Source organism: Cheilinus undulatus, linkage group 8 (assembly GCF_018320785.1).
Source record: "Cheilinus undulatus linkage group 8, ASM1832078v1, whole genome shotgun sequence".
In the NCBI taxonomy this organism is placed as follows: Eukaryota; Metazoa; Chordata; class Actinopteri; order Labriformes; family Labridae; genus Cheilinus; species Cheilinus undulatus.
The window spans coordinates 12530592-12541902 of record NC_054872.1 but is presented as its reverse complement, the minus strand read 5'-3'; the positions used below and the strand labels follow the sequence as shown (position 1 = coordinate 12541902).

General features: G+C 41.3%; 1 protein-coding gene across 1 annotated transcript in view; it reads right to left on the bottom strand.

Annotated features, from left to right (window-relative positions):
* Positions 1-8341: 8341 nt before the first annotated feature.
* Positions 8342-11311, bottom strand: part of eif3ea (eukaryotic translation initiation factor 3, subunit E, a) — a 47711-nt gene continuing 44741 nt past the window's right edge. Inside the window, exons 11-13 of the mRNA XM_041792411.1 lie at positions 10209-10311; positions 9618-9752; positions 8342-8508 (exon numbers count right to left, since the gene is read on the bottom strand). Of these exons, the coding sequence (XP_041648345.1) occupies positions 8473-8508; positions 9618-9752; positions 10209-10311 (274 nt within the window). The 3' untranslated portion in view covers positions 8342-8472. The remainder of the gene's footprint in view (positions 8509-9617; positions 9753-10208; positions 10312-11311) is intronic.

Below are 11311 nucleotides of genomic sequence, written 5' to 3'. Positions count from 1 at the left end.
GTTTCCTGACTCTCGACTGGTCCTGATGCTTGCTGCCTATTTCCTCATATAGCACCGCGCCGCTGTCACGTGAGGACGTTTCTAGTTTTGTGTTTCTTCTTATTTAAGATGTTGAGGATGACATTTAGCGTAGTCTCCCCCCACCTCCACACACCCCCCGCGCACTAAACCCACACTGGCCGGTACGAGGTTGCCTCTGGGTCCTAGTGAGCGTGAAAGCTGGAAACAGGAAAGGACTTATTGTTTTTGTAGAGGATATGGGATTGCAGCTTGTGTGCAACACTGACTTTATTCTTTCCAACTTTGAGAACTTTAGTTTGATCAACCAACAGATTACACAGTTATATAGCAGTATACTGAAGTATCTGGGCTGTGTAGAACATTAGAGCTGGGCAGTATACCGAGTTTTGAAGAGTTATCAGTGTTTATTCAAGGGAGATATAGGGTATGACAATACAAGTTCATTTTAGTGTGAAACAAGTGTAACAAGTATTCATGCCACATTACTTGGGTTATCAAGATCAATCGCAATTAACTTAAGTCATATCAACCATTAGAATATGTGCTGTCCCCTTATTTCCTTTTCAGTCCATTACAAGTTCCCTATTCTCTGGCTAAATCCATTTTAAAATCCTTGATCTGCCAAAAAGCAGGTCTCTTTCCAAACAGGAAGTCAGTTACCCTTAGTTTAAACTAGCAGAAGAATCCAAAATGACCATTTTAAACAATCTAAATGCAAAATAATGGACTTTTAAAGGTTGATTAAGAGGATGTCATCAACATAGGCGGAGCCAGGGGTGGCTTAGAGGGCTTAGGCCCTGAGTATTTTCTCAAAAGCCCTAGATTTTCCAGCTGAGTTAAAAAAAAAAAAAAAAAAAAGTATCTGCTGACAGTCATACTTTAATGCAGAATAAATAGATGATAATAAACGAAACTTCCAATTTTAAACCATTTTTTTTAACTTAACACTGTAACATTTAAAGAGCCAGAAATGAAAAATATTAGTTTTCAACATGTTGGTTTTACAGTGATGAAGAGGAGTTAGATTTTAGAAATGATGCTGGCTCTAAAGGATGCTTTTAAAAGTGGACCTGGATGATTTTTAGTCCAGATTAATGGTTTGATTTGTTGAAATTTATATTTGTTATCAGGATAGTGTGGAAAAAAGTGTGTGTAAATGTCTGCTAAGCAAAAATATCCAGGGCAGCATTTGTCTAAGTCTGGGCTGAACCTTGGATTTCTGGCACATTTGGCCCTGCCCTGGAAATAAATCAAATTTAACTACAGACATTTTGAGATTAACTGCGGATAAATATTTGAATAGTTCGACAGCCCTACAGTTTGAGCTTCTTTTCTTTTTTTGGAGGACCTTTAGGTTTTTTTGCCTTTTGTTGATTGGACAGCTGAAGAGAGACAGGTCATATGGGGAAAGAGAGTGGGGGAAGACGTGCACCAAACACGTGCCAAGACTTGGGATCAATCCTGCAACCATGGGTTAAGGACTACAGCCTCTGCATACGGGCACCTGCTCTACCAACTGAGCCAAACCGGGGCCCAACAGCCCTACATTTTTTATGTTTATGATGACTTTCAATCAATCAATCAATCAATCAATCAATCAGTCTTTGTTTGTATGGCGCCAATTCATAACCAAAGTTATCTCAAGACACTTTACAAAGAGGGCAGGTCTAGATGGTGCTCCCTGTTAGACCAGTATTAAACATATTAAACATTAGTATTATAATAGCGACTCTACCCTATTATAATAAAGGCCAGTGAGATCTATATTTTGCATTGCCATTCAAATATGATTTCTGTCCATATGTCCCAGCCCTAGTTCCAGATGGGAGCTTGCTGACCCTCTAAATCAAAGATCAAAACTGAGTAATTGCAGCAAAGTCAATCTCACTGTCTCAGTCAGGCTTTCTTGCTCTCATGATAGCAGTATTTAATAATTAGAGGTTCGCCAAAAAAGCCAATTATCTCATAATGTGCGTAATGAGGAGGGCCAGCGACTCAACCATCACATCACGCCTCTTAAATTGCACCCCTCCCCCCTCCTCCTCTTTTCCTCTGAAATTAATGTTAATCTTTGGCGAGGCTGTAATTGTGGATCATGAATAAATCATTCAATAAGTTCAAAGTTTTAAAGACCCACTGACCCGCCTGACCTCATCGAGGGAAACATGTGAGATGTCTTCAGTCTGAACCACCTTACCTTATGAGCTGCTGGCAACCATCCATAAGCCAGGCTGTGTGTCAATTACAGGCAAGAGATGAGATGTGACAGCGGCGTTACAGAGGCATATAGATGTGAGGCAAAGAAAATAATTATGTGGATTAATATAAATGACTTGAAACAACATAGAAGGGCCTTTTAATGTCTGTTTTATTCCCCTCAGCAGCTGCTTCACATCCTCATTAGAGTTGTGAATGCTCTACCCCCTTCTGCCACTAGGTGTGGCACTTAATCTTTTATTTATTTGAAGAAATTATTTTCATGTGAGAGCTATTTTGTTCAAGTCTGTTATTCTGCACCAGTCAAACCAATGTGAAGTCATGAGAAATTAAATATATCATAGTTATAGAGCATATGGATGAAAATATAATGTCTATCAGTGTAGGAAAGTGATGAAATAACTTGGCTCTGGTTGAGATCGCACAGACACCTCATCTTAAAATGGGAAAATGTCATTAACACACTGGTTTTACACTTTGAACCCCAGAGAAACCAGCGAAGTAAAGGAGATTTCTGCCCTGAAGCAGTAAAACATTCCCTCACTTAGACACACAAGTGCAAGTTTCCATTTTGTCACTAGAAGTGATTGAAAAAAACCTGTGGGGGGAAAGCTGAGAAAAAAAAGGAGGAATCATGGTTGTTTCCTTGCCAAAACCTATGGTGACCTTTGTCCTGCCTTTGTTTATTTATTTATCCAGAGAGCAGTGACAGACATTGTGGTCAGGAGGGCTGTTAGCCGCAGGCTGTGCTGCTGGTTTGGATTCCTCTCTAAAATAACACGAGAGAGTGCACGGTTAAGGTGAATGTGATAATTTAGGCCTCAGGCACTTTTATTTTCATGATGTGTCATGGAGAAGGGAGCCGGTAAACCAATCACTTTATTCTCTCCATCCGTCCTCTCCTCTCCTCTCCTCCCTCCCTCTCTTTGCAGTGCACATAAGTGAGGTGACGTCAGCATTTGGATCTTCTGGCTCGCAGCCCTCAGTGCCATAACAGCAATGAGGGAAGCTGCTATACACTCTGTGCATCACAGATCCAGACTGGACGCTCCTTGGCGTGGGCTGATGTCATGCTTTGCTAAGGTAAAAAGTCAGAAAAACCTTTCCAGACCACAGTGGACATCCAAGTCAGGAGCTTCTAAATGTCAGAGAATGAGGCCAACACAGAAAGTTCAAGTTAAAGTTAGAAACTTCAGCTGTTTGTAGCTGGAATGAGACAAATATCAATGTCCTGAAATATACTAAAATGACATTTGGAAACAAAGCAGAATAATTGCAGTCCACATGTGCAAATACACTTTTACTGTCACCACAAAGTTAAAAAATACCTCAGGGTTTGTTCACTAGCTGCTCTGGAGCTTGGACCGAAATGTAAATTTAGATAAATGGGCATTTAAATCTGCAGTTCACAGTAGGATGGAGCGTGAGATTGACAGGCCAATTGGTGCGGCATCAGCAGAATTGCAGGCGTTGCGCCGGACCGCTGTGGTGAAGGGGAAGCTGAGTCAAAGGGCAAAACGTTCGGTTAACTGGTCAATCTATGTCCCAACTCTCACCTCTGCTCACAAGCTTTGGGTAATGAGTTAAAAAATAAGCCTGAGATAGAAGTGGAGGAAATAAGTGTCCTCTGAAAGGTGATCAGGATCTTAAAAGATAGGAGCTCAGACGTCCAGAGGGAGGTTGGAGTATAGCTGCTACTCCTTCAAATCGAAAGAAGCCAGATGAGCTGGTTAAGGTGTCTGATCAGGATGACTCCTGTGAATCTGCCTCTGGGGGTCTTCCAGGCAGGTCCAACTGGGAGACCTTGGGGTAGACTTAGAAAGCAAAGGAGGGTAATATAGCTTGTTTTGCATGAGAACGACCCCAGGAGGAGCAGGAAAATGTCACTGGGGAGAGAGATGTGTGGGCTGACTCGGTTAGCCTGTGACCCATCCATCTATCCATGGATAGATGGATGGCATAAACATAGACCCATGGATGTATAGATGGATTTCAGTGAGAGGGGTGTGGATGCAGAGCGTTGATCTCAGATGCCCCTCTTGCATACTGTTACTGTGAGACGTTGCATCTGTCAGAACAGAAATATAAGCTTAAACTTTCAAAATAAAATCAAATTAGTTGGGTAAGGGTGAGAGTTAGAGTCAGGGTTAAAACACCAAAAGTTGAACATGACCTGCCAAACCTAATCACAAAACATTTAATGAAGCCAAGTCTGCTTACATGAAAACATTCTAACATAGCAAATGTAGCTCCCCAAGCTACGTAAGCTATGTAGATAAAGGAGCTAAGTAGCTAAAGTCGTCTAAGTATTCTATTTCACTATAATGTGTCAGGCCTAACACATTATAGTAAAATAGAATATACCTTCAGTAGCTCGCAAGTAACAATGCTACAAAGCTAACATTAGCTATGTAAGCTACATAACTACCCTACATTAGCTTTGGCTACACATCAACTTCTAAAATGGTTCTATACATAATTTTCCCCATGTTAGACCTCCGACCCTTTTCTCTGTTTTATTAATGAAATGTTTCTCAGTCTGTAATGTTTGCAATGTGACTGTTTCATGAATGTAACTGTCAGACTATATGAGTTAAGTTGATTTAAAAAATCTAACTAGAACTACATTGTACCAGCAAATTATGACACTTTCCTTCTGACAGAGATGGCATCTCACAGCAACGGTCTGTGAGAGAGGTTTATCCCAAATCTCCAGGGGGTGTAAACCAGAGTTTTAAATTTGGAGGTGATATGACTATCACATCTAATCTACAAATAAATATCCCCCAACAAAATGGATTTGATTTTGAAATTACAAAAGCACGCTATAAAGTCCTGAGGAGAGTTTTTTGATTGCACAATAAAGGGTACGTTTGTTCTGCTCACCAAAGGCCCTTCAAACCTGTTCTGCCAGTAAGCTCCTCCTAAACGCCACATCGGCACAAGCAGTTCCCCTAAATTTGATCACTTCTTCCTCGTGTAATTTTATGGGATGTTTTTGCTTCTGAACTTCTACTTTACTGTTTCTCACTTCCATTTTGGTCAAAGAAAGTGAAAGACATGACAAGTCCGGGACGTTAAGTCAACACCTCGGTCAGATTTCATCATCGTTCAAACAAATAAATCAGGGTTTCTTCCTGAAAAACATTTAGTGAGGTCAACCATTCAGACACGTTGCAGTAACCAGCCTGAAGCGCTGCGGTTGGCAGCGGGGACTGACTTATTGTAGGCCAAAACAAAACAAATGGAAACAAAAACAGAGCAGTGCTGAAAGATGGGACCTTCATGCTCTCCGTCTGTGGGTCCTGAGTAGGTGCATAAATTACACCTGCACTGGAAACAAAGATGACTGACATTCAGCAGCGTGGGGAAGCCTCTCTCCCTCTAAAAAAAGATGTTTACAGCCACAGCTTTGGGCATTTCCATGGTCACAATGTAATGAGTTAATTTGTAGTTGGTCAGCTCATTTAATGGGCTGAGAGAGAAAAACCTTTTTTCCCTTTTTATTGCCTTGTATCTTCTTCTAAGGACTCCTTTTTTTCTCTTTTATAGTCTATTAAGCCGGCTACACACCAGACAATTTACAAATCCTAACAGATTTGTTTTTAAATGGGAGACATTTGGACACCTTTAACTGATTTTAAAAATTATAATCCTCATAATAAATGATTCAGGCAGACGATGAGCCCGCACACCTGCTGCTTGCTGTGATGATTTCAGAGTGGTGATTCCATAGACTTGAGGTCTCTTCCACAATGCTCTTTACGCTAATATAAACAACCGCTTACTGCTACAGCATTTATGGTTTCTCCTGGGAACAGCACGGTTCAGCAAGATTTTGTTCTAGAAAATAGGTATCAAGTTGTTCAGAGGCTGGGTTAAGTCATATTCGCATATAACTGAAGCACTGGATTAAGATATTCAGCTCATGTATGTGGAGGTTGACCTGCCAGAGTTCCAAGGACATTAGCCACATTCTGCTAAATAAGGTTGCATTGTTTCAGTGTGATTTGGTTTTATCGTTGTGTGAAGTTGGTTAAAAGAATGTATATACCCGACTTGAGACTAGTCAGCTAAAAGCAACTGTAAAAGCCCAATTCCAAAAAAAGTTGGGATGCTATGTAAAATGTTGTTAAAAACCGACTGTAATTATTTGCAAATCTCATAAAACCATTCATTATACACAATAGCACATGAACAACACACCAGGTGTTAAAACTGAGACATTTGACAGTTTCATGAAAAACCTAAGCTTATTTTAAATTTGATTGCAGCAACACAAAAGTTGGAAAAGCATTTGGCAACTAATTAGGTTAACTGGCTTCAGGTCAGTCACATGATTGTGTATAAAAGGAGCATTTTGGAGTGATAGTGTCTGAAGTAAAGATGGGCAGAGGTTCACCAATCTGCAAAAAAATTTAAAAATTGCAGAACAATCTCAGAAAAATGTTCCTCAGGGTAGAATTGTTAAGATTGTCCCACCATCTACAATACATAATATTATCAAAAGATTCAGAGAATCTAGAGAAAACTCTGTGCAAGGGATGAGGCTGATGGTTAATATTGGATGCTTATAATTTTCAGGGCTACAGGCAGCAACCGGATGAATATACACACGATTCTGTACTAGAAATCTCTGCGTAGGCTCAGAAACACTTCATGAAATCATTGTCTGTCAACACAGTACACCGTGCCATCCACATCATCATGCAAAAAAAAAACTGAGTCAGATGTAAACACAATCCAGAAATGTCATCTTCTTGGAGCCAAGGCTCATTGAAAATGGACTGACGCAAAATGGAAAACTGTTCTGTGGTTAGATGAATCAAAATGTTTTAAATTCTTTTCAGAAAACATGGATGCCGTGTCCTGCAGACTGCAGAAGAAAGGGACCATCCAGCTTATCAGGGCACAGTTCAAAAGACTGTATCTCTGATAGCAAGGGGTTGCATTAGTGCCTTTGGTGTGAGCAGCTTACACAGATGGAAAAGTATCATTGATACTGAGAAGTACATAGAGGTATCAGAGCAGCATATGCTCCCATCTAGATGTCTCTTTCAGAGAAGGCCTTGCATGTTGCTGCCAAATTCAAAATGAGCTAATATTTTTCATGAAATGGTAAAATGTCTCATTCTTAACATCTGATATTTTATGTTCTATTGTGAAAAATATATGGTTTTATGAGATTTACAAATCCTCACATTCCGTTTTAAATTCATATTTTACAAAGTGTCCCAACTTTTTTGGAATTCAGGTTGCATTTTATGTTGAATAAGATGTGAAATTTTACATCTAGGAACATCACTAAATATAATAAGCTTAAGTTTCACTTGCCATGGTTTCCTGCAGCAGGAAGTGTGGAAGCAGGACTAAGGCATAAGAAATGCACTGCTGAGTCGTGTTTGAGTATTGCAGGGCAATGAAAATACACCGATGCACAAGCATGTAGTGCTTATGAGGGCGTAGGCCTCTACTGTTTAGCTACTGTGTAGATTCAGTGCAGAGAGTATAAGACGATAAGAAGTCTATGTGCTTTCTAGTCTTCTGAGTTAAGCCGATAAAGATGTACCTTTAAAACATAACACTGTTTGGCAGTAAAATTATATTAAGAATCATTGTGAAGGAATGAAGGTCTGAACATAAAGCAGGTGGGAGGCAGAAGCAGACGACTGAGTTATGAGAAGGTCGAAGCCAGAGAGGAGCGGGGGTGGGGTGGGACATTAAAAAGATTGTGTCCGTCTGGCTAATGGTTCTTTATGGCTCCCTCATGTCCTCAGATGGGCAGGATGACTGGCAGAGAGTGTGACCACTGGTAACTGTACATCACCTCTGTTCGCCCCCTCCTGCTCACGGCCCACTCAGCGAGACGTCTGCCACGGTGAAGCGAACCACTAAAACACCATAAAACCGACAGACTAAACAGCCATTCATCATTACAGCGCACACATGAGCCGCATCACACGCAGCAGTCTTAACTGTCCCACTCGGTGACTCAATGTGCACATTAAAACTTCATCAAGTATTACTGATAGAAAAAAGTCTGACCACTCAAACCTCAACCACTGTTTGTAATGTCCAGAAATAAGGCAATCATGGGTGAAAATGGTTTTGTTGGTCACTTTTATTGAATTGGTGATGACTTGAACCAAGTGCAAAGCAGCACTGTGCTCGTTCAGAGACAAGTGTGGAAAAACGATGTCATACAATGAGTAAGTCTGCTCCATCGTTGTGTCGCTAAAATCCAGCGTCCTGACCTGCCCAGTTTGGTGTCTGGAAGAGAAGGAAATGTAAAATTAAGACCATTTTCAAGATCACCAAGACTGATGAGAAGTAAATTTTGATGCTGATTGTGGGAAAAGCAATGTACATGTGTAAGCAGTTAAGTGTTGTCGTTTTCCTTGTAGCTGCGTGTGTTCTGTTGGTGAGCTCTGGGTGGCTGTGAGAGTTGACAGGGACTCAAAGCAGTCAGCCCAGATGGTAGGCAGTAAATGTGCTCTATATGTAAGTGATTTGTAGCCTTGAGGACAGCAGGATGTAATGGTGCTCTGTGAGTTGTTTGCAGCCTCTTTTGTCTAATTACAAAAGTCCTTAATGAGGGGGGCCTTTGCTTTTTTACAGGGCTGCACTGCCGCTGCAGATATTCAAACAAAAGGGAGGAGAGTAATTGAGCACATCAAAAGATGGCCACTCCAGAGCTGCACGGTTAAAAAGTGAACATTTAACATGTCGGTTGTAACTCATGACCTCGGCGCTGTCAGGTGTCCGCTGAGCGAACAGACCCATCAATCTGCTCTGACACATGTGCGTGTCTTCAAGGAGCTCCAGTTCAGAGGATGTGCGTGATTATGACATTCTGTGTAGCTGTGGTGCTTGAAGGGTCTACATACCACTAAAATGCACAAGGTCAACATCAAAAACACTTAAATGGGATGACTGGACCCTGAGCCAGACAGCTGCAGCAGGTCCTAAGTGCAGGGAACTCCAGGCTTTGAGTAATGTTCACCCAAAAAGCCAGTGTGAGGGTCCACCTTATTTACGCTGCTGAGCTGAGTCACAGAGCTCAGGCATCGTTTTATGGTTGTTTGGGATCTACCTTGTCATTAGGCCTTTGAAGAGCAATGGAGGGATGAAAGCGTTAGCTCTGTTAAACTTGCTCTTACTGGCTTATTTCGTGTAAAGAGCGCTTTTGTTGATGGTTGTTCATCAACATTCTTTCTCCTTGTTGCTCTGAGCTGATCATTTGAAATGCTTTGAACTGCCTCGTGTTCGTGTTGACCTTCTAGCAATCCGATCGTTTAAGGGAGGGAAGGTTTCCTTCAGCGGATGCTGTGGGTGCTGGTTCGTGTGTATTCCGTATGTACAGTATGTGCGTTTCTCACCTCGTTCTTGTTGCTGTGGGCCTGCTTTTTCTCAATGTTCATTGCCAACATTTGGCTGCGGAACGAGAGGCTCTTGGTCTTCTCAATCACCTGCTGGTAAGGTGATACAGCGTTGTTTCCCATGACCACATGGCCCTGGAAATGTGGACAACAATGAACGAAACGTTTACAATAATAATCAAGAAGCCAATCAAATTTGGTCTTTTAGACACCATTCTGCAGAAATGTTACCCTACAAACACCAATCAGAGGCTGCTCAGGTCCTGTTCACATCTTCTGTAAGAATTTCTCTATAATTCTATGTCATTCTGGAGGACTGGGCTGTGATTTACTGATTACAGAGAGCTGTCATGATGTCTATGCCAAAGCACGCAGGTTCAACATGGAGCCTCGGGAGGGGACCAAACAACAGTGAACTATTTTCGTTACGTGTCCCAAGAGTGTACCCTCTATTTAAAAAAGTAACATAAATAATGCCTCTTTATCTTACAGGAGGATCTTTATGATTATTAACATCATCCACAGTTTATGAAAGCTGGCTGTCAAAAAGCTCTAAATCAATTTTCCAAGAAAAAAAACAGAAGGTCTCACCAGTTTGGAGTCAATCTTTGCATCCAGCCTGGCGTTGCGGATGAGGTCCACAATCCATCTCTCAGCTTCTTCAGGGGACATGTTCAGTTTGTCTGCCAGCATGCTGTTAAGGACACAGACAAGAGACTGTAACATGAGTATACAGCTTTGAAAAGGGTAGACAGGTTGGTCTAAGGGCTGGGCACATTGTCCTGAAAGCAAAGACAGCATCTTTGCCATTTAATTAGACTTGTATTAAAATATGCTCGGGCCCTGTACAATTATTAATTCAACAAAGGCTGTCATGCCAACACAATAAACCAATCCTTTCCACATATGCCCAAACTCCTAAAACTTCATTGAATTTTCAGTGAAGCTGCATGTGTGGATGCAAGAGAATGCAGCAGGAAATATTCAGGGAGGGGATGATGACGATGTTTATCTCCTTCACTGGTGTGATCTCCATGTATGTAATGAAACTACATGGAACATGAAACACGACATGCCTGGGCATGTCTGGCAGCTTCGAGTTACTGAGTGCAGATGCCCGGCTGTGTTAGTGTTTGATCGCTCACTAATTAGATGTCTGTTTCCAAACTGAAAAGGAAAGTGGAAGAAGATCACAGACAGATTCCAGAAACCATGAGCATGGCTGTGTTTTTTGTGGAGTTTTAAAGACAGGCTCTACTGGACTGTTACTGGACTAGACCAAGAGACCAGTATGAGACGTGCCAAGCAGAGCAGAGGAAAAGAGAGCTACATAGCTAAGGCAGGCCTGAAATTTGAGCAAAATTGTTTATACAAAGTGAAAAGGATGCTGCACATAAAACTACTAACTTGGTGAGTAAGTTAAATGAGTGGCCTATGACCAGTTTGTAGTTAGTAACAGAGCAATGTGGATCAATTTGGTTTCAATGGTGTGGTTATGCAATAAAAACACCAATCAGTCAAGCAATACTGTTTTTTTTTTTTTTTTCATTTTTAGGGCTGGCAAATGTTTAGAAATTGTAATTCTTATAGAACTGCTGGTTTGGCTCCGTGGGTATGGCAGGCACCCATTTACAGACACTGTAGTCTTTAAGGTACTAGTCACTGGATCCATTCCCAGATTCTTCACGGTTTGG